This window comes from Bemisia tabaci, unplaced genomic scaffold (assembly GCF_918797505.1).
Source record: "Bemisia tabaci unplaced genomic scaffold, PGI_BMITA_v3".
Classification (NCBI taxonomy): Eukaryota; Metazoa; Arthropoda; class Insecta; order Hemiptera; family Aleyrodidae; genus Bemisia; species Bemisia tabaci.
The window spans coordinates 95089-120664 of NW_027311754.1; the positions used below are offsets into that span (position 1 = coordinate 95089).

The following is a 25576-nucleotide window of genomic DNA, read 5'->3' on the forward strand; positions in this document are numbered from 1 at the left end:
GACATTATTCCTTGAAGTTTATGCAGAATTTTCTTCGCACAGAGAAGAAAAATCACGGCAGTTTTAATGAATTGCCGTTGAGTATAGTTTTCCGTTCAAAAAATAAAGTATGACAGGAAGTCTGCGACGTCTCAAACCGAGTTATGTGATTGCCGACTTACACCGTCGATAATGTTGTGTTTCATTTAAAGGGCCAGAGCATGAACATGTTCATTGATGTCTTTGGAAAAACTGCGAGCAGGGTTGCAATTTTTTATGAAAAATAAAAGCTTAAATTTCATGTAAAATACTTCATGAAATTTCAGAAATTTACACAAACTCATGTCTCAGCAATATTTCTTTCTATGCGTTTCCAAGAATACTATTTTTTGAAAAAATTTCGTTGTAACCCGACCCTAGTTGATAGAAAAAGAAATAAACAAAGGTAGGTAGGGCAGAAATTTCAAAATGACGCTATCGAGACCAGTGTTTTTGCAGTTCCATCGGTAAAATGTGTAAAATCGGATGTATAGTGGGTCGATAATAAATTGCTGGTACAAGTCGTAAAACACGTATCTCAATAGCGGTGCTGCAGATCATTTCCAGTTTACAAATTTTCCATGCGAAGGGAAAGTGAGGATCAGGATTTTTAGGGGTTTTCTACCGGTTTCTCTTCCTCGTATAAAGAGAATTTAGTGTACCTAAATTCCGAGGAGTCGATTTGTTCTTTGAAAAAATGACAAAAAAATCGGAACAACAGAGAACATTTTAAGACATCGCGTTCGAGATACGTGTTTCCAGATTTACATTATTTATCGATGGGGAGAAATATATATACCAACAACTGTTCATTGTAAGGAACATTTATTTCGAGTGTACACAACCATTATATCATTCGACAAGCTGATTTTCTTTGAGGAGTACAAGCTCCAACCTGAGCTGGAATTCTGTAAGTCGAACGGTTTCGGGTCTGTGTGGACACCGTGTCGCTCAGAGCCGATGATAATAACACAGTTTCCTTTGTATCTATTCAGGTACTCATTAAATGCAGGTCCGTTGTTAAAGTAACAGAACATCAGTGCTGAGTTTTCATCCTCGGCCAAGTCAAAGAATCGCTCATCTTCGGGAAACACCAGAGGAATGAAACTTGGCGGTGAATAAGGCGATCTCCACCATTTTGAATCTATTTCCAGTCCGATCACCTCCACTCCTGTTCCATAAAATAGAGAAAAAGCGGGGATTTTTATAACAGCAAGCAATAAATCAATTAGCGACTCTCTTAAATTTCAAATGACATGGCTTACTTCGCGAAATATCGATTGATCTGCCCTTTAAACCTATGAAAAATGATCAATAAACAAGGTGTTTGCAACAAACACCTTAACAATCGATTTTTTATCACAGCCTCAAATGGGAAAATATCGATGATCGATTATTCACGCCTCGCCTCTGGTAACCGTCCACAACATAGAGGGTATCTTATTTCTTGTCTTCACAAGGTCTTAAGGTCGTCTTGAATGGCCTGGACCATCATATTTCAGATCTGTACACTGATGAACGCCCTCAAAAATTTTGGGTGTGCCAGACAAGGTACTTTATTTTGGTGCAGGAGCACTACGAAAATCCAAGTCTCCGACTCAATTCGTCGGAAAAGTGAAGGGGCGTCCTAAGACTTTCGGGCCACCCTGTACAAAATAATAGCTTTTTGCAGGGCCGGATTTACATTTTTAGCGCCCTAGGCTAAACTTAGTGTGGTGCCCTTAAAAGTAGGCGCTCTCGTGGGGGGGGGGGGGGTCCCAGGAGCCCCTCCCCTCCAGATCAGAAAGAGGATGTGAGGTGTCAGGAAAATTTTCAAATTCACCCCTGAAAAAACACGATTTTAAACAGTTTTGAGGTACGTTTACGTTTGCAAGTTGGTTTTGGAAAATGAAAAGTAAAAAAAGACTCTTTAAATTAAAAAAAAAAAAAAAATTCTCAAAGATTTTGCGCCCTTCAGAATGTTGCGCCCTAGGCTACAGCCTATGTAGCCTATTGGTAAATCCGGCCCTGGCTTTTTGTAAAACATGAAGGAATCACATTAACACCATGTTAGTTCGCCTTCAATTTTAGCATGGGTAACATACACAAGCTACACACGTGATAAAATGGTCGGTATAATCGTGAAATGGTACTGCCTCTCGGGACGTACAAAAATAAAATATTTTTACCAAACGGGAAGACGTTAATGTCAGTTTGCCTTCAATTTTTACAGTAGGCAACACGAGTCCCCACCTGGCCGAATCGTGGTATCATCGTGAAACGGCACTCGCACTCGAGACGTACACAAAGAAGAGCTTTTACCAGCTGTGAGTTCGCCTTCAATTTTTACTGTAGGCAATACGAGTTCCCAAGTGGTCGAATAGTGGTATCATCGTGAAATGCCTCGCTCACTCGCTAAGACCATAATCTTCATGAGCACTGGAACTGAATTTAATCGAGACTGGTATGAATGTTGCTTGCACTCGTTCGTTCTTTTGAATATTTTTTGACAGGGCTAAATATGTTTCGAAGGCAAATGAACCTCGCCATGATTACCAAAGCACAAATCATTCTTTTGAAAAGTCTCTTGAGCACTAGGGGTCCTTCTTTCCACTCACGGTTATATGATGACGCTACTACGTATAGCAATCAAAATGAGTAAAAATCTTCCCATAAAAAGAGAAAAAAGAAAAACAACTTAAAATCAAAGTACATTAACAATACCTACGGCGGCTTTCAAGAGCCATTCCAAGAGACCGCAGCCTGCACCCACGCTCACAATCCTGGTGGATTCCGTTGCCTCGGTTATTTTCCTCAAAAATACCAAATCTTCCAACTGTGGCTCAACCCACATTAACAGGGAATCTTTCAGGGATGGATGACATAGAACAGATTTCCAGTCACCTATTTAAAAACAAATACATAAAAATAATATTAACAAAAAATAATAATAAAATAATATTAAATGGGGTGAAAAGAAGTCAAGAGCGTTAGAAAAGTAAATCTGTAGGGTAATTTCCTTTTTTGATTGACTTATTTGATTTGATGTAACAACAGAAACTGTATTTGGATGTATTTCTGTCAAACGGACCTAAGCGCCAATTTGAGTTCCTTTTGAGGAATTTAGAATGCCGGATAGCGCGTTCTGTCAAACGGACCTAAGCGCCATGGAAAAGCATTGCGAGTATAGGACGGAATGAGCCCGATGCCCGGTTCCGCCGCCAATCCAAGCCCCCCTCTACCTTCCTCCCCCGATGACGCTTAGTTCCGTTTGATAGAAATACGTCCATTTGAATTTTGCAGTTTCCTTTCCACGACACAAAATCTTCCTGGTTCCTTTTACCCAAAGTTGGTCCATTTATTTTGAAGGATGCTACAATGGCTCTAAATACACTAAATTTTGATTAATTTTTAGAAATCTTACAGCTTTCTCTTCCTCCCTCCGAAATCGGTATGCAGCTCTTCAAAGAAGTGATCCAACTGTGCGAGTATAAAACTTTGCATCTGAGTTGTATATCAAAGGAGTATTTCCTTCAAATATTTTTTATATCTGCAAAACGCAGCTCGAACTCAAACTGCTTTACTTGGAACACGGGTTTTTTCATACTTAATTGTGAAACATTCTTGTCGTGGGAGTGAGTAGCGGAAGCGGATGTTTCGAATGCAACTTTTTTTTATTTATTGACTGTTGTCAGTCTAATTGTATCACATCAAAATGAAGGCGTTTTATGCTGTGTCAGAGCGAAACTTAAACGCCTACAGCTCAAGAGTCTTGAGCAGGCGGGCTCGAGAGTTTGACAAAGTTTTTTGGGCAACAAGCGTTGATCAAGGGGAATAAATATTTTCTGTAAGTCTGGTAAATTTGTTAAAAAGCTTCCAACCCATAGAGGCAGATAGAATAAAAAGAGAAAACTAAAATCTTTGCATTAGATATAGCAGGCATCATGCACGTTGTTCATCACCGTAGATTGGTCTAAATGACCTAGTTGCGCGGTTTCATTCAGATTTTAGTCTTAATTAAAAAAATAAATTTCTTTCGTGTTTCATTATTACTATATCTACAACTACTGATATCTTTGATGTATTACTATGAATGGTTCAATTGTGCAAGTCCTAGGATTATATTGCTTCGACACTTGAACTTATGGAGTACGAAAAAATAACATACAGGAATCCAAATGCGATAGGTGCGTTTCTGCGTCCAATATAAATAAAGATATCGTCGTTCGACAAACACGGTGATTGATATCAGTAGCTGCAATTATACTTTGATCTCCTTAACCGTGATTTTTTATCCGGGATGCACACACGAAAATTCACATTATTGTTGCATTCTAAATTCGTTACCAATAAATTTGATTATGAACACGGTCCATTGACGATTCATCATTACAAACGAAAGGCGTGAAAAAGAAGAAGGGGTACTTCACTTACCTTGTTGGTAAAGATTTTCAATCTCTTCACGACTTTCCTCCTTCATGGGTGGATTTAAAATTAAGAAATTGGAGTTGAAGGTGTATTGCCGCAAATAATCAATTGAGCGCGCATTAGCTTTTAGAGACCCATTAAAATATGAGCGTTCTAGTAGGGGTACTCGGTTCAACAACTAGCGCGACATTTCTGTAAAATAAAATAATAAATTACCTAAGTATCGGATAAAAGATTTAAGGCCTGAACACGAAAGGGCCTTTCCTCTTCTTCCTCTTCTTTTTTTTTTTTTAATTAGACCTTCAAACTCATTTTTCTTCTTCTTTTGAATAATTATGAGAACAAACCCTCTTGTCTGTAGGTGGAAAAAGATAAAGGAAGGAACAAAAAAAGTTTTAGAAAATCCATCCATTTCTTAGATCCTGAGAACAGTTTATCTTAAGGTCAAAAAACATCGTTTTTAGAGAGACCTGTTTTAAGTTTTGAACACGCATGAGGGCTGCATTACTCTGTCCGTCACAAAATTTTGCATAACTTAATCAATAATGACCAGACTTGAACATTTTAATTCCAAAATACAGCTGAGTATAAGCAGAAATCGATTAGAAAAAAAACCCGGAAGAAACATTTTTTGAGAAAAAATGACTGCCGACTCCCTATAAACTTAGCGTTGAGCCCCAATCTTACATTTCTGTTTCCGCCACTTTTGACCGGGTACTCCAGAAAGCAACTTCCAATAAGATGGTCTAAGTTCAATTACCAAAATTTTAAAAGAAAGCGTTAGTTTCTGAGCCCCTTCAAATTCCGCGGGTTTACAAATTGAGCCATGCAGAAGTTAAAATAGTTGTATCTTGTAATTTTTGGCTGGGTGCATGAATTTTCGTAAAATTTCCTAGCTCATGCCAAAACAGGGACCCTCAGGATTGCCAAAATTTCTTCATTTTCCATTCCGTATATTTTCCCTGACATAAAATTTCTGAATTCCCTGACTTTTGATTAAAGCCTCCAGGGCCGGATTTACCTATTTGCCGCCCATGGGCCGCCTGTATTTTGCCGCCCCTTCTCATTCGTTTTGAAACATTGATACAAATCATCAAGTGAACGTGCTAGATGAGGAGGGGTGCATAAGACTCACGTTGAGCACATTTTTTGTGAAAACCCTGTCACCACTAGCAAGAGTTCACGGAACTTAGCGCGAAAATTAAGTTCCGTAAACCTATCCCTGTGTGGACAAGTCCTTTCATTAATGAGAAAAGAACGGAAAAATTATGGAAGAATACACCTGAATGTGGTTAAATGGTTTTAATTTCCGCCACCGCGCTGTGTTTGGCGCAATGCGTGAAGTATCTCTACAGTCATGTAGGCGCTATGCGTTTCACGCGCCGACCGCTGCTGACCAAACTATTTTTGACGCAATGCGTGAAGTATGCATGCAGTCTTGTAGGCACTATGAGTTTCACGCCAACCGCTGCTGACCGCACTACGTTTGACGCAATGCGTGAAGTATTCGTGGAGTCTTGTAGGCGCTAATATGTGTTTCATGCTGACCGGCGCGCCAAGGGCTTCTCCTTTCCATCCATCTCAAGTCCTCGTCATCATTGCTCTCTACGCCGCGCCAAAATTTCGTGTTTGGTTTCTCTCTCAACTTCTGTCTCTTGCATGACCGAAAGACGAACACATTAGAAATTACTATACTTTAACTCTCAGGAAATGAGAGATTTTTTCGCCTTTTCTCGTTTGTAATTTTTTTTCTGAATCAGATTTTTTTCTTGATACCTACATTTGAAAGAATTACATTAGCCGCCCCCTAAATTTGCCGCTATGGGCCGCGGCCCATGTGGCCACCCCCCAAAGCCGGCCCTGAAAGCCTCCACAAGCAATGTTTTTCTTCCTTTTTCAGTTACGCTGATTTTCGTTAAACCATGAACGAAATCTCCCGTTCTATAGAGATTCAAATTAAGGCAAAAGGCACCGAGAAGTTGTCATGCAGGTAGCGTAAGACTTTACGGCATTAGACGTCTGACTTACCTTTTTTTTTGAGCGACTTTCCTTGATCTCAGAAGGGAAGTTTAGCTAAGTGCGTCCTGTAGATATCAGTTGATAAGAAGCTTGAATAAACGCACAATGAGAACACCAACTTTTCTAATTTGTCTAATACTTCTGAAGAATTATCTATGACACTTTTTTTTTCTTTGGAAGCGCTGAATTTCACGCAATAACCCACGACATGAGTTTTCAGGTGCACGTTGGCTTTGTTTTGTTTTGATGGCGCGCACGTAACATTGAACGTGAACTATTCTAGAAGAGGAACTAACGAAACTAAGAATAGGTACCTACCGCAAAGCCTAGAATAATCTGTAGAAGGAATACTATTGACCTGCCACAAGTTCGATTGTATATTTAACCACTCGGCGTCGCCTTCGCCAACAACGAAAATATTTTGGCAGCTGCATTATTTTTTAACTCTTTCCGTATACCTACGTTTTCCCCTTCCCTTGGTGTGGATGAACATTTGGTATGAGACACACATGACATATCGTCGGTAAAACTCCCAAACCAAACATCGCGTTTGCTGTGTTTAAGAATTTCCGCTCCCATTTTCTTTCATTGAAGGAGAACAAATCAACACATAGGCGGATCTAAAGGAGGGCGTAGGGAGCGCATGCCCCCCCCCCCCCCCCCTCCGTTCGCTCGAAAAAAAGGAGGAAAACGAGAAAAGAAAACACAGAGGAACGGATGGAAGAAGTAAGGATGCTTATATATTTTAGAATTATTCATCACGAAATAGGCTTAAACTGCATATTAGATGCTTAAAAATTTCGACACTTTTCTGAAGGAAAGCCCTCACCCTCGCCTCCATCGTTTGAAGTGTCTAGATCCGCCTATGGATCAATATCAGTCTGTATATTTTCACAGAATTTCCTACGCATACAGAAGAAAAGTCACGTAAGTGACAAATAATTAATTTTTAATAATTTTCAATTGAAACAAATAAATTTAAAAAATGAAGTATGACAGGAAGTCTGCAACGTTGCAAACACGGACACGTGATTTGGAAATTTTACCATCTTTACAATATCTTTCGTGCATGTACTTAATTTCTTATTTTTCAGATTGAAATCCAAAAAACGTTAGGTATCTCTTAAACGAATCCTAGGTTTTTCTTCTCACGAGAAAACAATTCTGTGAAAATTGAAGGGAATTGACTAGTATATCATTCCCTTTAAATTCAAGAAAAAAAAACCTGAAATTTTGACAGCTTACAATGAAGATACGTGTCTTTTAATTTAACAGTCACTAGAAATATTATGCATTGTAAGATATAATATAAATGACATGCATGGTAGGGTGTTAAAAAAAAAAAAAAAAAAAAAAAAAACTGTTTTCTTGAAAACCTTTGCTCCACTCAAAATTTCTGGTGCTACTAGACCTCTGTGCTACCTACTGAGGTAGCATGAATATGGGTAAAATTTTGGTCTCGCACATTTATACATGGATCCCAAGCCCTCCCCCCCCCCTTTCCAAAAATGGGCTGATTTTGAAGATTTTTTTCAAGCTCAATATTTACATATAAGACATTATTTAGTGATTCTTCAATTAAAATGCTTCATTCACTCTCATTCAATGAGAACTAAGTAGCCATGATTCTAACTTGTGGGCACACTCAGGAGAAACACGTAATTTTAGGGGGCATAAGCTCACAAGAAAATCCTTGAAAATTTCTGGTTTTTGTTTTTCGTATTTCTTTGCCCTTGAGCAAGAAGTTTCAATGTTTTCGGGTGATTCTTTTTAAGTAGAACTTTAGCGGGAAAAATAAGCTCATTCCTTCCCAGAAAAGTTCCCTGTGGTGAGGGGGGCAGTTCCTTTCATCTCAGTATAGCGAGAAACACGCGATTTTGTAAAACACGAATGATTTCGCATATTACCTCAATATTGCGGAAAGTACACTCCAGAGTTCGAAAATTCACTGAATACTTTTTTTGCTGAAATATAAATTCAGGGGCTTGGAGAACAAGTGGGATAGGTGCAGTTCTTGAAATACAGGGATATTAACGATTTCACTACAACTAGTCTTAAAACCTATTCTGGAAAAAATTCACTACTAAAATCCGATTTTCAAGCATCAGAAAGTGAGTTTGAACTTTTTTTCCACCATGAGACTCCATGAAATTTTGACACTTAATACACATATTTTCTGAGATAGCAAAAAATGCACTTATCCCACTTGTCCTCCAAGTCCCTCAGTTATTGTTATCATTCTGAAATTTTCAGGAGGATTTCAGCTTTTTTTTTCCTTGCTTTTTTTAAAAATATTATTACTTAATTCAATATTAATAAAACTATAAGGCAAAGAAGAGCTTACTTTGTTATACACTTCAGTAGTTTTCCTCCAATCTTATTAAAAAAAAAAAAAAAAAAAAAAAAAAAAAAAAAACCAACTTACTCTCTCCAGGAAAGGAAGGGATGATAAGAAGAAACGAGTACCTTTCCCTGCTCTGCCACATAGACAGGGTTTTATCACCAAATCAAAGCCTTTATCCAGAGGAACAATGCTGCTTGTTGTTCAAATTGAAAATTGTTTCATGGTTTGATCTAGTTGAATTAAGTTTTTTAACTTGATAAGGATAATTTTGAGGAGAAAAGGATGTTCTTAAAAAAAAAAAGCAGATTAGTGCTTATTTTGAGACATGTATTTGGATTTTTCCCCCCTTTCATTTTTAAAGTACGCATTTTATCACAATAACAATGATTTTCACAGATGTTGAATGTGATTATTCTCACTGCACTTCACTTAACACCTGAGAGTTAATAAAAGTATAAAATTTTTATGTCACCATAAGAGAGAATTAATTTAATTTCAGTAAATTAAATAGTTAAAGCCAATTTTTATAGTGGAGTGTTCAAGATTTTTCATATTTTTTGGTAAAAGAATCTAACTATACAATTTCATAGCACAGGACAATCTCTTCATTGATTCTTGCTTTTGCAAGACATTAGTTTGAGGTATCTGCTCTAAAATTGAACAAACATTAGGGTATCCAACACAATTTGGTGAAATACTGGTCCTTCTTTTAATGTTTACTGCAAAATAGATCAATCGTGCCAATAAATATATATTTTCTGATATCTATTTCCTAAAGATTTCTTTTGAAAATTCAAAAATAAGTTGGAGTTAATATGAACTTGAATTGTTTCTTTTGATTAGATGTCTATCAAATTGAACGGCAAATATCATGTTCAGTAAATTTTTGCCTTCATGGAGTTTTCAAGAGATTTTTCAGAAACAAACAGCTTACATGAGTTTTTCGGCTATTTACCTACATTTGGATATAAAATCAAATCAAAACTAGTGTTTAAGCAAAATTTGTCGGTGACACAATGTTTGTTTACTACCAGTATGGGTCCACCTTAAGAACATTAAAAATGGATGGTTTTGTATTCTGCTCTAGATGGTACTTGCTACTGGGTTTTACGTAGTCCATTAAGCACCATACCCTCAATAAGGCGTGAGTAAACAAAGTTCTTTTTTATTGCAAAACGGAACATTCAAAGTAGACTGAATTTCCATTCATTGCTGATGGCGCCATGGTAAGACAACAAAATGGAGAAAAAAGATTACAGTTTGGCTTCACTTATTCGGTGCAACTATTTGTCATTCATAACTGCTTTACTGTATGCCAAGTCCCAGTACTGTTCAACTTCATGTTTCCTAAATTGTTCCCGTGCTAGTTTTTCTGTGGCACATACTTTGAATTTCATTTCACCAAAGTTTCTTTGTTTCACCAAACCCTGAAAAAGTACAGTGATACAAATATTAGAACCAGAAACAGTCAAAATTCAGACATGAGTGAGAAATGACGAATTTACATTATGGAATGAAAATTAGAAGATTTAAATTCATACTCACTATTGACTCATGACTGTATTTTCGAACCATTTTCACTAAGCTCACCAAAGTGGGACAATGTTCATAAAAAAATTTAATTGTGGGATGCAAAGTGGGGGGGTATCCATCACTCCTTGCCTTCTGCAAGATATTCATATGTGACCTGTCAAAATTCCCTCATCACAACAAGAATGTAACGTAACTGGTGAACTAAGAATATGTGATGACAGTGGGAGAGAAAACGGATCAGGGCAAGAATTACACACCATTTCTTCATGAGTTTGAGCCTGCATTAAGACAAGAGTGAAAAGTCAGCAGTCAACGGGATGTTTACAACCAAATCTACGTCATCAATAAGCGGATAAGTAAGAGTGGCGGACTGACTTGGCCTTGCTGTGTTTTAATAGGTTGAAATCATTTAAAAATTCGATAATTACGCAACCAACAACGGCAACGCTGCCGCTTTGTCTTATCCTCTTGAAGAGACAGTTAGTCTTGGTTTGTCGGGCCCGAGAAGTTCAAAAATTGCTCTCCGCTAACCCAATCGACACGACAAAGAGTCGATAGAGCTTTGTCGCCTGTTTTCAATAATCGGCCCGCAGGTGAGATAAAATGATAAAAAGGGGATTTTGTCTATTATTTAATCTTACCTCCCATACGAGGACACATTTATTGGGAACATCTTTTCCATCCTCATCTTTCAGCATATCTTCTTCCCACTTTATCCTGTGAAGCATCAACCTAGAAAGATTAAAACATGACCATTAGATGAGTTTCAGTAAAAAATTGAACTTGGATTCACAATAGAAACTTTGTAGTAAATCTAATACAAGAAACTTAAAACCGGATGATTTTCAAGTAATTTAAACTTTGATTTTTTTTATGTTCTCTCTCGTTTGATGAGGAATGAGCTACTCGAAATATGAAATAGAATTTTACCTTTTAAATTTTTTCTGCTGTTTTGGACCTCCTTCCACAACTATCACATTGCAGTCTTTGAACATGACAACACAGCCAGTCATGAATAATTGTTTGGCATTTGTTTCTACTTTGAACTTTTTCGATGCGCTACTTAACTGATCAACCCTGAGAAACACAAAAAATTAAATTAATTAATGAAGTTTCGAAGTATAATGTTGAAAACGATCTGAGAAACAAGATAAAAAACCATTTAGACCTCGGGTAAAGAAACAATACAAAATTACACCGTAAAATTTTGAAAAATGACTAGTGCACATATAAATGCTGGTTAACAAAGAAGCATCTTTCAGTTGAAAGTCAGGTAAAACAGAGTTTTGAGAAAATCTGTCCAAGCTGTACACACAAAAAAAAAAAAAAAAAAAAAAAAAAAAAGGAAATCTTCCATCTCAAGGTAAATACGCCAAGAGATGAGTGAGGATTTAAGCTTTAATCTTCTTACATTATGCTTAGTAAAATTTTTCAATATGCAGTTACCTTCGACATGCCAATTAGATAACAGAACTCAGCACTGAAAACTAAAGAATTAGATGCTCGCTAAATTCTGCTTGTATTTAATATGCTGTCCTTTACAACTTCTTGAGCACAATGAGCATTTAAAGTTGAACTTTTTAAGAGCCAATTAAGAGAAAAACAGGGCTGAAAGGTGAACTTTCCAGCATTTTGACTTTCATTATCAGGTAGGGATATTGCAACTTATGATTGGCGATTGAGGACAGGTTTTGTTACCCTGCAAGTCAGGAAGATAAGATGGACAAGAAGAATATAATTCCTCTAAATGGCAATGGCGTGCAAAGCAGCGTCCACAGACGCATAGCAATGTTTCTACATCTCCAAAAGAAAATGTATCTTAGAATGCCAAAAAATGTTTTTTTAGGCCTGCTTTACTCAACATTAATACTTACAAATAACAAATTTGATTTTAAAAGCTCATGATGTTTAGACAATAACGGACATCATATTAAATAATAACATTTAGCCATCGCAGAATTTTCTAATACTCTACGAAAGATTCTTTGCGAGTGCATTTCTTCAAAATGGTTGTAAAGCAGAATGTTAGATACTTCATTACAATATTACGATAGGTACCTTAAAAAAAGGGAGAAGACTAACCTGTAAATTGCTACATGGACTCCTAACGTTGTATCTTCTTGAATTTTTCTTAGTTTTTTCTCCTTCCGTTGTTCAGTTGATAATTGTCTGGCAGCATTCGAGTCTTCATGAGCTTTCTGTCTTTTAGCCATCTGGGCTCTGACATGAGCTTCTATTTTTGTTGGATCTTGAACAGCTTCTGTCCCAAGAACCCTCATCAAGTTTGAAATACGAAGCTAAAACAAGAAATAATGAAAAAATTATATTAATGAGCAAAAATTCTAGAGAATTGTGCTGAGGCCATTAACTGATCATCTATGAATCCCCACAGCTATAAATAGAAATATGAGTGGAAGCACCAAAGCCTCCCAAAATAAAACCTACATAAAACACTGCGATCTTGCCCCTGACAAAAGTATTATAGAAAATAATAAAACTTTAAAAGATCATTTTAGTCAATCTCCATACTGTGCGAAAAATAAAATAAAACTCAGTTTCCTTTCCTTTTTCAGTTTCCCAAGATAAATATACCCACAATAGGACGTTCAGTTTAGGATCTCATGATCTTGCATTCTCAGTATTCTTGGCACACCCAAAACTTTCTTTTATTTCTGGGCTGGGGCTAGCAGAAGAGTACATACAAGATTCTCTTCCATAAATGTTGCGAACAGGCAGTATGCAAGGAAAGAAAAAGTAAACAGGTGAGACAAACCTTTGGTTCGGGAGGAGGTTCTAATCCTAATCTAATTTTCTCTTGTTCTTCTTTCCACGCTTCCCTTCGATTTTGCCGCCTTAATTTCTTCCGCTCCTTTTTCGTCAGGAACACAGGCATGTAGTCTGGTTTCAAAGAGCTAGCTGAAAAAATGAAAAGACGTTTATCAAACATGCAATAAAGAAGCGCCGTCAAAATATCCAAATGATAAAGTTGAGGAAATATTTAAAACAAATAAACTTTGAAAAAAAAAAAAACTTTCACACTTAACAGACATTACATACATTGTCCTCTAATAACAAAATTTTATTAAAAAGGATTCTAAAATCAAGCTGATGGAGAGTTGAGCTGTGGTAGGAGTTTGATAAGGTCAGTTTTCTTCAGATTAGACAGTTGGAGTATTTTTACCGACAGACTTGATAAGAATTAACATCAGTTTCGTTAAGAAACAATGAAAAAATATCAACCACTTAGATTAGTCTTACGAATGAAAAAAAAACTCACTTGGTGGTTTCATTTGGGTTGGATGTTCCACTAGATGGGTGATAGCATTCTGCTTGATATTGACAGACCCATTAAGATTATTGCTGTACCTGTAAATAAAACAATATTCAATAAAACTTGTGAAAGGACAATGAGTGCATTGCATAAACAAGAAGAAAAAAAACACAAAGAAACCGGGCCAGAACTGTATGTACCAGGGCGGTAGAATAGTGCTCGGTCCAAACTATTTTGGAGGGAAAACAAGGCCAAAAAGGTTCAAAAGTTTCAATGGACCACTAGACAAGGTACGAATTTAAGCGATCTGATACATGTTTCTTAACCAGAATTTCACGTAGAAAACGATTCATTCACACAACGAAAATTACGGAAACCAACTCCTAACGAAGATATTAACGTTTTTATTTCACATTGGTTACGAGGACTTTGAACTGCCTGCTCACAAGAAACTCAAAACTCTACGTGAGTCAAATCGCCCACTACAACGGTTTCAGCAAGCTTCTCAATCGAGCGATGTTCATTTCCCATCATGTGTTGTTCAAACTATTAGCAATTTGCTACAACTGAGCCAAAGCGTCAAGATTGAGGTTGCCAGATTTTTATATCGCAGAGACTGTCATGATAACGTTTAGCGCGCGATGTGAATCACGTAAAGCATTGAGTTTTCATGAGCGGGTGGTCTGAATTCTTGCATTAAGAATCATTAAATATCTTCGTAAGGAGTTAATTTCGGTAATTTTCGTTGTGTACATTGTGTTTTACGTAAAATTTTGGTTAAGAAACATGTATCAGAATGCTGAAATTCGTACCTTATCTAGTGGTCCATTGGGGTAAAAATGTTGAGCTTTATTGAGTGCCAGCACAAGACTGAGGGGGGACATTTTTCAGTTCAGGCAGATGCATGGGAATACTATAAGCTGCTATTGAGCTGAACACTCGCCCTCCTCAGTCTTGTGCTGGTACTCAGTAGAGCTCAAAATTTTGACTCTAATTGATATTTTTGAACTTTTCTTGCCTTTTCCCCTTCAAAGTAGTGTGGACTTAGCACTAATTTATCACCTTCTTGCATTGCATAAATAGGCAAAAAAGATTGAAACTTTAAATCTTGACTTTTTTCATATCGGAATATTATTACTTTTCTAAAATATTATTAGATATGTACAAGAAACAAAAAGAAGGCTCTATGGCACTCAATAAAAACTCCATGAAAAATCCATTGGATTGATTCCTTGTCAACTTAGTATGAAAGATGCTGAGATCGTTTAAAGGCCCCAAATATGAGTACACAGGGTAAAAATTGATTCAGGCAGGTAAAAAATGAAGAATAAACGGTTCCTCTTAAGAATGTCTGATACATTTTTATGCCCAGTGATTAACCAATCACCATTAATTATCCTGTGCGCGGAAACACATGACATCCTGTACTTTGCTCCTCCAGTTTATCTGTCACACTCTAACTTGATTTTACTGTTTCGACTCCTCCCGGGTCTTCATTAGCTGAATTATTTTTTCACTTTATTTTCTTGCACTATTCTCCCTCCCCACGTACAGACTGTAAGACGTTGTAACTTTAATTGGCGCTACTGTCCTTTTCAGAGTATAGTGACATAATACGATTATTCAATCGTATTTATACTTTTTTACAAAAAACTTTTCCAGGTTCTGATTAACTTGTGATCTTGACCCATTGCGATCAAATGTAAATTTGAAATCAATAATTTTAGAATCAATTTTTGGTTATGGAAGGTTTTTTAAATCAAACTCTGGGTCCCAATTTTCTGTCTCTTATTCACTTGATTTCCTTTTTTTACTACTGAATAATACTAAGACTCAGTTTCCTCTAGGTGACTAGTAAAGGAACTTGTAAATCGAGCGCAGAGCGTTCGACTTATCATTGTCCACGGAATTGAAGAAGCAGCTCTAGACAGCTAGTTTTGAGCAACCGTTAAACACACTCTACTGAGTTTACCTCAAACAATCATTAATACAAAGAAAGAAATTTTTTTACTTACTCTTCCCCTTCAAGTATGACAGCATCCCACCATTCAACTCTGGGAATTTCTTCTATTTCATTTTCAATTTTAGGTGCCATCTGGGCTAATTTCGTTACTGAGGATATGCCAGTTTTACGAGCTATTTGAGAAATTTCATTTTGTAATTTTTCCAACTGGGCCTGGGAAAAACAGAAAAAAACTTAGTTCAAAGAAGAATTTACTTAAATAATTAAAAGAGAATAGAGAGATGGTAGGCAAGTAAATAAATAAGAAAAAACAATGATAACAAAAAATAGAGAGGCTGAGGAAAAGAAATTGCATGCTGTCATTGCAAAGCTCATAGAAACAAGGTTATTTGGTCTCATTTCTTGAAAGGTGCCGCAATGGTCACATGGTTCATATTGTTGATTTCTAAGCATTGGGTACTTTTGGGTGTTACACAGAAAAAAATAAAATTGCTGATTTAACAATTTTGTAGTTAAAAAAAGTGTCCGAAATGTTTCAATGTAGATTTTGCAATAAAAAACTGCTAATTTAGCTAGACCCAAAAACAACAAAGAAACTTACAGAGGTTAAACATATTTGACCGCTCCCAAAATCTCTCTTTATTAAAAGTGATTTTTAGCCTCATCCCCACCCCCCCCCCCCCCACCGAGAAAAATCTTGATGTGATTAAATTTTCTTTCAAATGCACTGCTGATAAAGAATTATATATAAAGAAATCAATGAAGTTGTATTGGACGATATGATTTCACCAAGGACTTGGGATTCACCCAAGGATGGGTGATTGGTAAATATTTACCTATACGTAGTACCTAGGATGGGTTTCATCCAATCTTTTTGGCTTACTACAAAATAGAAGGGAAATCAACATGATATGGGGAATATTCCTGTTACATTTTGTACACTTTCCCTACCCAGTTGATTCGTTTATTTGATGCAAAATACTTGACACTCAGAAAACAACTTTTTTGTACATCCACTTAACGTATCACATTCCTCGCTGGTACAAAAGGAATACAATTTCTTATAGACTTGTGAGAAATTTTACTTCTGCATTTCTTAGCTTCTTGCAATAATTTAGTTTCTCGTACATAAATAAATATAGAGTAAAAAGTCATTAAAAAATTCGGGCAAAAAACGAACATTAAAATCAATAAAAGTTTTTTTTCATGAGACACCATACAAAACACTGTTGATTGCATTGTTTGGAATTGAAAAAATCCAAGATCCTTACTTTCATTCGCATCCGTTCTGCCAACTGTCGAAATTTCCCTGGCTCATGGAACTTAAAAGACCTTTTGCCTCGTACACTGGGACGGGTTGAGATTCGTGGATCGTAAAATGTGGTTTCGCTTGTTTCTTCACCCGGTTTTTCAGCTAGCTGCTGACGAAATTCTTCTCTCCTCTTTGCATGGATATTAGCCTATAAAGACAAAATAATCATACTGATTGAGCCAAAGATGCAAAAAAAGAAGAAAAAGAAAAGAAAAATACACTGAGAAAAAAGGGGGGAAAAGGAAAAGGGAATGAGAAAAAAATCTATGTTTCCTAGTCTATGTGAACTTAAAACAAAACATTGAAGTTTATTCACAACAGACTTAATATAAAATATGTTCCTGTTTGTAATATAGGAGGATTTTTGCTTTAAATTTCTGTTTTTAACAGCAAACAGATCATTATTATAATGTTAAAATGCATGTATTTTTCTTCCCTTTTCAATGATATTCTCTGCTAGTTTGTAGCAAAATTGAGGGATAAGATTTACTTGACAAATTTTAAATTGACAAAACTTTTGAAAAATTTACGCTGACATATGGATTTTCTTAAAATCAAGTAAATTTAAGAACTTTTTAGGGAAAATTGGCACTTGGGAAAATATGTGTAAAAATTTTAAATCATCTTCCCATACTTATAAATGGATTGCATTTTGCAAAAAGGAACCACTAGCATTGCACTGTTGCTAAGATTGTGCAACTTCTTTTGTCTTGGAGGAAAACCCCGATTATCCATTAATAGTTTCTATTTTACTCGCTAAAAACTGTAAATTTAAGACAAAAATTACCATCTAAATTTCATAGTTTTTCACGATTTCCGTAACTTTATTGCAAAACATGAAGTTGCACAATCTTAGCATCATTGCAATGCTAGAGGTTCCTTTTTGCAAAATGCAATCCAAATGTCATTGATGTGCAAGTTGTACACAGTCTCTCTTAAAAAGAAGCATTTTAGCAGCTTCCACCATGCTCCACAACTCAGTTCAAAACCAAAAATATTATGAGCATGCAGGTTTCATTGATTTTAACTCTTATTACCGAAAAATGTTTTCTTTTTCCTCATTTATTGGATAGATTCAAGGGCATTTGCCAATTCTCCAGACTTTAAACATTTCTTTACTTTAAAAAAACCCGTAAACTTAACGAAGTGCCACCAATTTCATTTAAGGAGTATGAGCATTTCTAAGTACCTTTAAAGTTGGGGTGACTTGTGAAAGCTGAATTTCTTTTCCAGACGAATCCACGGTACGGCCTTCATTGTCAAGAATCAATGGAGTTGGTTTGTCTTGTTTAACTGGTAAGACACCACTAGAGATCTTTGACTGAATCTGAGCCTATAAAAACAAAAAACAAAAACAACTGAGTAGGTAAGTTTTCTTCTTTCACGATGAGCGACCAATCCTGGAATTGAGATAAAGAAATTACAAGTATAACTGAGATGATATTAGAGTGAGTTTGCTTCATTGAATGAAAGTTTCATCAGATATTTTACTTGACAAGTAAGCGATAATATTTACTAAACTTTTCAAAGATAGTGTCGCAAGCATTTCTAACTATTCAATTTACTTTAAAGAACAACCATTGAGCAAATTTTACACATTCATAGAGAACCAACGAAATAAACAAAGCTCAATTTGTGATACAGCAGATTTCGAGGCATAATTTCCTCTTTTGCACGATTATAGACATTTCGAAACATTCCATTTGAGAGGGGTGTTCTATTAATTTCTTTATCTATGGCCGGTGCTCTCCTTTTGAGAGTTAACTTCTAGATCTTTCATTCAAAATTACTGGCAGTAATTTGCGGATTGAAAGAATAAACCCCCTTACTTACTGCTTTCATGCACTTTTTTTTTTCATTTTGATGCATGCAAGAACAACTAAAATTACTCAATCCAATTATCAACCCCCAAGGAACAAAATGAAACAGAACCAAAAGTCTTCAAATATTTTAACCATCATGAAAAATCAGATGCATGAAAGTAAAGCATTAACTTTCCGATGTCAATGTTTTAAATACCTACTATTTTCTGTGAGTCAGCACATTTAGCAAATGGAAACCAGAGGATGTTTTTTGAAAAAGTAGAGTTTGGGATAATTTTGAGCTTGTATAGAAGACTGCTTGCTCTTGACAAATATTTCAAGTCTACAACCATTTAGTGTGTAGGAATTGGGCTTGAAATTTGTTTTTTATAATAGCCTTACTGATGATGGAAAAGGAAACTTCAAGAGCATTTTTCTCAGTTTCAAGTTCGTATCACTTGATTCCCTTTTGCTAAACACCGATTAGGAGTTACAACTACGTATAAAAATGTAGGAAAACGACATATTCAATATGGTCTTATTGAATTGGTTCATATCCAATCGGTTGGATGACTTGACATTTCGAAACTTTGCCTGCTTAAATACGTAATACCTAGAAAGAAAACAAATATAAAAAGAAGAGGAAAACGAAAAGAAACTTAAAAGATAAGATGTATGAAACTCACTTGCAATTCTGCAATTCTTTTAGCTTTTTCATCAGTTGCTGGAATTCCGACAGGTGGTTTAGGTACTGGTGGCGCCGCAGCAACAGGCGCTGATTTACCTTTCAAGGACTCTAAAGCTCGTTTCCGTTCAGCGATCATCCTCTGTGCATCTTTCATCATATCTTTAATCTAAAAAAAAGAAATAAAAACAAGTTGTCATTCCTACTTATGAAATAAGGAGTTGGTTTGAAAATTGTGAGTCATTCACACCTAGAGTAGCAAAGAGCAGATTCCACTAAAATGCTGCTTCGACTCCTGCGGCTCAATTTTTGAATCAGTATTGAGCGACTATGATCAATAAGAAGCATTGCTAAGATAAGGATTTATATCGATCAGGATCATTCGATAAACGATTCATCAATCAACCTACTGGTGGCGTATGGATTCAGACTCCAGCTGATTTAGGAGTTTAGATAATTGAATATATCAATGGTTAAGCTCTTCTGTCTGAAGTCCAGAGATGCACTTAGTTTACATTTTAGAGCGGAAGCATCGTATGTTGAGACCAAAGTCAAGTATTGTTTAGGTCACCACTCATCCAAGGTGCCATCTGATTGCATGTATTAACCTGTTGCGTGGTGCTAATTCTGAGGTGATCAGGGATTGACATTTATCTCAACATATGATGCTTCCGCTCTAGAATGTGTTTAAAGTTATATTGGTGCTCAGTTGCCTGTATCTTTTGAGTGCAACAGACCCATTCTGAATGAAATAACTTACAAACACCCTCCTCAGACTGACAATTGGACAGATAAAAAGAAGAAACCTTGAATTTATTCTCGATGCACTCTCATCTACCTAGAGCTCCTCTTACAATGCCTTAGATATGTCTCCGTCAAATCAAAATTTGAAGTTTGATCTAGGGCTAAGTAGAATTAGAGGGTGAGAATTAACATGAGAATTTGGCTTTGCAACAGAGGGTAAATGGATTCAACGTACCTGTAGCTCGCCGATTTTTGATGCATTCGGATCTCCTGGAGTGCTCCCCATGACTTGCTTCTTAACACTTTTCATTATCAATTAAATTTGAATTACAATGAAGAAAGAACTTAGATATTTGGCATGTCTCCCTTCAAAAGCATAAAAAAATGAGATCCTAAGCCCTGACGATACTTATTATCAGGACTAACACACGGAGTAATACAGATACTTAAAAGATCACCATAGGAAAAGTTTTAAATCTAAAAGTCACACACTCATTCAAGCCAGTGAAAAGAAAGGGAACAAACCACTGCCACTGAATAATTACATTTCAAACCATTGTATTTGAAAAAATTACATGCGGAAACTGCAAAAAGTGAATAAGTGCAAAAAGTGAGGTTAGGACGTACGAATACGATTTTGTGATTTTCGTTTTGTCCACAGTGTTTACGCGAGCGCTGCTGTATAGCTCAATGTTGCCGTTTCAAAATGAATTTCATCTGGTAATCTTTGATCCTGTATTTTATTGTATTGAGTATATTTATCCATTTATCGAAGCAACGAAGTGAAAGAAAATACCAAGGAAAATTTACCTCAGTCAAAATAGACAAACGGCCACTGCACTACAGGAAAAACACACAATTTCTTATGATTCTCCGCCTATATCGGCAACTGTGTTTTTGCCGATTATCGAACTTTTGTTTACGTCCGTCATTCAGTTGATTCAGTCGTAAACTTTCTAAGTTTGAAGCTTCGATTTGATGAATCCTTTCAAGTATATTCATATGGCCTTAGTAATTTTTCTTCAGTGACTACTCGCAAAGCATTATTGAACGTCTGACATCCTGAAATAACCATCCCTTTCGTAAATATCGAAGAATTCCGTTTACTCATCTCGCCTTCGGCATGGTCCTTTTGGAGAATGACGTGGTAAGTTACTTATGCTCGCAATTTTCCCTTGCCACATTCTCACTTTTCAGTGAAAATTTCTATCAGCACACGTTAGAAAGTGACTATAACTGTTCAGCAATGAATTCTGTATTGAAGGAAAAATAAGCTGTCCTGCCGAGTGGGTCCTCTGTTTTGAGGTTATGCAGTATCTGCAACACCACATCCATAGCAGATGGGAATCACTCAGACGTATGACTTAAGAACCTGAAATTACAGGGTAATATTTTCACCTTTTCCCTCAAACTTGCGAGCGAATAAAATTAGTAACTAACTCGGAATTGAACTGGCTTAGCTACGCACTTCATTGTGCATTTTACAGACCTATATGCTTCTGATGATGAATGGAGGCAGGTAGAGTTCACGCCAAACAAGTTTACACACTTTAAGAGAGTGATAGAAAATGCACCACCTTGACTCATGAATTTACTATTTGTGATCAATTGAAGATAGCTGATCTTCTGTCACACTCTGAAACTGCTTTAACTTGAGTTGCGTAAACTCTAAATTGAATTGATGGAATAAGGTTTTTTTTAACCAAACTGCAAAGGAACGTGATGAAATGCCTCACTGTTTTATACAGTCTTCTTGCGCAGTCCAGCTCATTCCCTGTGTCCAGTTGGACCGCTAAGAATGCTTCAGGACGCTTCTCACAAGGTGGGTTGCGAGTAGTCACGTGCGATCCTAATCTCAGTCGAACCACTTCGTAACATGAAGACCATGATCTACCGCATTCCATGGTTAAAAAAGAGCCTTTATGATGCCCGTCTGATTGACAATATATTATGTTTTGTTTACTAGATTGTGCATCTGATTCCCACATTTTTATTTTGATGGTTGTTATTCTACTAGCATTGATATTTGATTTATTTTTTTGTCTTCCAGTTTTTAACCCACCTGAAAGAGATGTTTGCCAAATCGCGCCAGAAAGGAACAGTACAGCTAACAATGAAACGATGTAAGTTTTCCTCCTCTCTTTTCTTTCAAAAGTATATCTCTTAAACTCATTAATTAATACGCAATGATATCGATCCAGTATGACAGTCAGTAATATATGTTTTTATAGTAATAAATAAAATTAGAAGACATGTGAATAGCATTTTGCAAAAAGGAACCAAGAGTATTCCAATGTTGCTAGATTGTGCAACTTACAATTCTACGCATTAGCATTACTGATACCATGCGAATAATTATATTTACAAAAATAATTTTTGTCTTGGATTTATTGTTTATTGGAAATAAAGCTAAAACTTGTATAGATGATCAGTTTATAATTGCAAGGTAAAAAAAATGCACAATCTTAGCGACATTGGAATGCTCTCGGTTCCTTTTTGCAAAATGCAATCCATGTATTTTACTGACCTCACTTCATTGAATTTTAGCTGAGAAAATGATATTCAATTTTGTTGAAAATCTAACCTCATATTCAAAGAAGAAGTATCCTTAAAACGGCTTTTGTGAGAATAGTTGATGAATTGGCCTGCTTAGCTGTTTCCACTGCTGCTGTTCTTGTTCTTTGCCAAATTTAGGTAATTCTCATGTCCCTATAGTAAGTGAATTTTTTGTTTCAGATGATGGTAGAACAAAACCTAGACCGAAAAATCCTGACAAAGAACTCCCTGAACCCTCTGAACACTTATGTTTAATTCGCGCAGTTCACAAATCTAAAAAACTTAGCACTGTTGTAAGTACATATGTATATTGAATGCACATACACTGTTCACAGCTCATTTTTCATAAACTTGTGCTGTTATGCCAGTGCAGGTGTATGTTTTATTGGCTGCTACCTTTCTTTTTCAGACCGCTTCTATGATTGCTGTGTTTAGACTTTGTCCAGAGGTGGCTTCGGCCACCCATGATCCTCTCATCAGGGGTACAAAAACTTTCAAAGGTCCCTCCCCCTCCAAAAAAAAAAACAAATTTAGGCGCCCCCCCCCCTTTTCCAGTTCTTGCAGAATTTTGCCCGACATATAAAGTAACGCGGTAAACAGTTTTATTTCCTCAAAACAGCGCTCTTGAATGAAACGTTCCCCACCTTGCAAAAAAAAAAAAAAAACCCTGCCCTCTTTCACAGGGTTCCTCCATTTTTCTCATCCTCACATGGGTCCCGCCATCTTATGGGACTGTGGTGTGAAAGTTTTTGCACCCTTGCCTCTCATGATACAATTGCATTCTCCCAAGCAGTATTATTTCATAAGGATTAACGCAGTGGAGTTTTGTCAATCATAGTAGGAAGCATTAAAGTCACGTCCAGATTTTGATATATTTAAGCTTTTGTTCATCGCTCTAGATTTGATTGCTCATTTCATGATCAAAGGTCGGATGTTAAATTGAATGCTTTTACTGCTCATTTTTTGCTGTCTGATACATTGATACTCAACCAAACTTCCGTCCACAATATGTAGACTGAGAAAATTGGAGTAATTCTAGAAAGATACTGAATTTTTATTTTGCCCTCAGACACAGCTATTTTCCTTGATGCTAAATCAGGCCTGCATGGTCACAATTAAGCTTGAATGATGATGTGTCTGTCTCGGTCAATGAGGAGCGGTTCCGAGGGTGAGGTTCGACAGTAACACACATCAGAAGCATGCACATACATTGAAAAATATTTGTGTGAAAGAAGGTGAAAGAGTAAATCGATCTTATTTTCTTTGTCTTCTCTGTTTCAGGTCCATTCTAAAGATGTCAATAAATTCCAACTAGCATATTGCAGTCTACTTAAAACAAGTTTTGATGGACTTCAGAAACGATCCAAAAAATCCAAATCGAAAGCAACTTGAGATGGTGAATTTCCTCTCCCTTTTTATTTTGTTATATACTTATGTTATTTTCCAACTTGTTTTTTACATTAAGAGATCTAGGCCAGTGTTATGAAAACGATTACAGTTTTCTTCCAAGTTTAAAATCTGTTTTTCATGTTCAGAGAGCATTATCATTACAACCGGCAATTCAATTTACAATGCAAGTAAAGGAATGTTGTGATATTATCAGGGAATTGTGAAAAAGAAAACCTTAGTATATTCTTGACGTACGAAAGATAAGAACTTGAACTCACTGAGTTGCAACCAGATATCTCTTGCCTTAAATGAATAATGTTAGCCTTAATCAGTCTAATCTTATTTGAAGTCAGCTTATTTCCTCTTGTTTAATTTTTCAACAAAAAACTAAGCAATATTGTGCTTTAAAATTATGTAAAAGTATTCTCTACAGCTAAGAAGAAATTTGTAAGAAGTTGCAAGGCTTTTTGGTTAGTCGGAGAGGAAATTAGTCAGCAATAAAGAGGTTCTTTTCACATGTGTCCAAATGTACGCATTCCTATCTGGCCTTCAAAAATTATCATGATCAGACTGAACATGAAAGCAGTTGGCATTTCAGATGCAATCATCTGACACAAGTATGGGTTTTGATGACCGTTTATTATTCAGGTAACAGCTCCAGACAAACAGCCAGATTGCAGACACTCACATTTCTCTTATTTTTTTTACCCATTCCCATTGGTATTTGAGGGGACTTGAAATCTGTAATTGCTGCCTTATGTTTGAATACATATCCTGGACGTATTTTCACTCTTCCTGGAACAAAGTGAATCTTGTCAGGCGTTAACTTCATTTTCATTATACCTACTGCTGACTCTTCTTTTCTTTTTCGAGATAATTACTTTTTATGTTTTGCACCTAAGTACTTTTGTCATCTGAAATTTATTGAATAAACACAAAGGAAGCTCATGATCAAAGAAAAATCTCACTCTTTTGATCACTCTCTCAAATTGGACACTAGTTATATTCCTATGTTGTTTACAGATCTCTAGAATGTATTTCTGTTTCTTTGGAGAAGTTTATATTTTCTCAATCTAAGTAAGTGAGTAAACGAAGCCTCAATAGAAACCTGAGTAAGATAACTTTCTCGCCACTTAAGATGCAAATCAAATAGATTATTTTTAAGTAGAATTAGTAGGGGTATGTATGTATGGTCATATTATGCCATTTGACCAAAAAAAACCCTGATATCAGGTATAGTAAGGAAAGTTTAGGGATGCAATTCCACTTTTCCTGTGTATTTTTGACTGCTAAATCCAAAAATGACCCAGCCTTTTCTCCATCGGCCACTAATTACCAGAAAAATCCTGATTATTGAGGAAAATCTTGATTTTCTGCAAAATTAGTGGCTCGTTAGGCAAGACTAATGTCACTTTCGGACTAAGCACTGAAAATTACATTGAAACTACCCATGAATTCTTCAACATTTTCAATAAATAAATTTTGCAGACCTGTGTAGTTAGAATGTTTCTGTTGTCCTCCCAAATGCTAAAT

General features: G+C 36.2%; 3 protein-coding genes across 3 annotated transcripts; 1 reads left to right on the forward strand and 2 right to left on the reverse strand.

Moving 5' to 3' along the window:
* Window positions 1–826: 826 nt before the first annotated feature.
* On the reverse strand, window positions 827–6944 carry LOC109041712 (uncharacterized). Its single transcript, XM_072305821.1, has 4 exons — window positions 6454–6944; window positions 4432–4617; window positions 2722–2901; window positions 827–1189 (listed from the first exon to the last, which is right to left on the reverse strand). The coding sequence occupies exons 2-4, from the start codon at window positions 4475–4477 to the stop codon at window positions 828–830; spliced, it is 588 nt and encodes a 195-aa protein (XP_072161922.1). The 5' UTR covers window positions 4478–4617; window positions 6454–6944; the 3' UTR covers window position 827.
* A 2150-nt stretch (window positions 6945–9094) lies between these two features.
* Window positions 9095–20729, reverse strand: LOC140225856 (U4/U6 small nuclear ribonucleoprotein Prp3-like). The gene is made up of 11 exons (XM_072305825.1): window positions 20334–20729; window positions 19356–19523; window positions 18057–18200; window positions 16827–17015; window positions 15608–15768; window positions 13599–13687; window positions 13095–13237; window positions 12404–12618; window positions 11252–11398; window positions 10963–11053; window positions 9095–10215 (listed from the first exon to the last, which is right to left on the reverse strand). The coding sequence occupies exons 1-11, from the start codon at window positions 20406–20408 to the stop codon at window positions 10072–10074; spliced, it is 1566 nt and encodes a 521-aa protein (XP_072161926.1). The 5' UTR covers window positions 20409–20729; the 3' UTR covers window positions 9095–10071.
* A 287-nt stretch (window positions 20730–21016) lies between these two features.
* LOC109031836 (signal recognition particle 14 kDa protein) lies at window positions 21017–25532 on the forward strand. The gene is made up of 4 exons (XM_019043617.2): window positions 21017–21245; window positions 22149–22221; window positions 22835–22947; window positions 23936–25532. Exons 1-4 carry the CDS (start codon window positions 21222–21224, stop codon window positions 24044–24046), a joined length of 321 nt encoding a protein of 106 aa, XP_018899162.1. The 5' UTR covers window positions 21017–21221; the 3' UTR covers window positions 24047–25532.
* The last annotated feature ends 44 nt before the right edge of the window (window positions 25533–25576 follow it).

Excerpts from the sequence above, each read along its gene's own strand:
- LOC109041712 (XM_072305821.1), bottom strand. The coding sequence starts at position 4,477 with ATGAAGGAGGAAAGTCGTGAAGAGATTGAAAATCTTTACCAACAAG. Across the intron at positions 2,902-4,431 it reads TGAAAATCTTTACCAACAAG|GTGACTGGAAATCTGTTCTA; the intron begins GTAAGTGAAGTA and ends GTTTTTAAATAG. Across the intron at positions 1,190-2,721 it reads GCTCTTGAAAGCCGCCGTAG|GAGTGGAGGTGATCGGACTG; the intron begins GTATTGTTAATG and ends TTTATGGAACAG.
- LOC140225856 (XM_072305825.1), bottom strand. The coding sequence starts at position 20,408 with ATGAAAAGTGTTAAGAAGCAAGTCATGGGGAGCACTCCAGGAGATCCG. Across the intron at positions 12,619-13,094 it reads AACCTCCTCCCGAACCAAAG|CTTCGTATTTCAAACTTGAT; the intron begins GTTTGTCTCACC and ends TTCTTGTTTTAG. Across the intron at positions 10,216-10,962 it reads AATGTGTCCTCGTATGGGAG|GGTTTGGTGAAACAAAGAAA; the intron begins GTAAGATTAAAT and ends GTACTTTTTCAG.
- LOC109031836 (XM_019043617.2), top strand. The coding sequence starts at position 21,222 with ATGGTCCTTTTGGAGAATGACGTG. Across the intron at positions 21,246-22,148 it reads TCCTTTTGGAGAATGACGTG|TTTTTAACCCACCTGAAAGA; the intron begins GTAAGTTACTTA and ends TTTGTCTTCCAG. Across the intron at positions 22,222-22,834 it reads ACAGCTAACAATGAAACGAT|ATGATGGTAGAACAAAACCT; the intron begins GTAAGTTTTCCT and ends TTTTTGTTTCAG.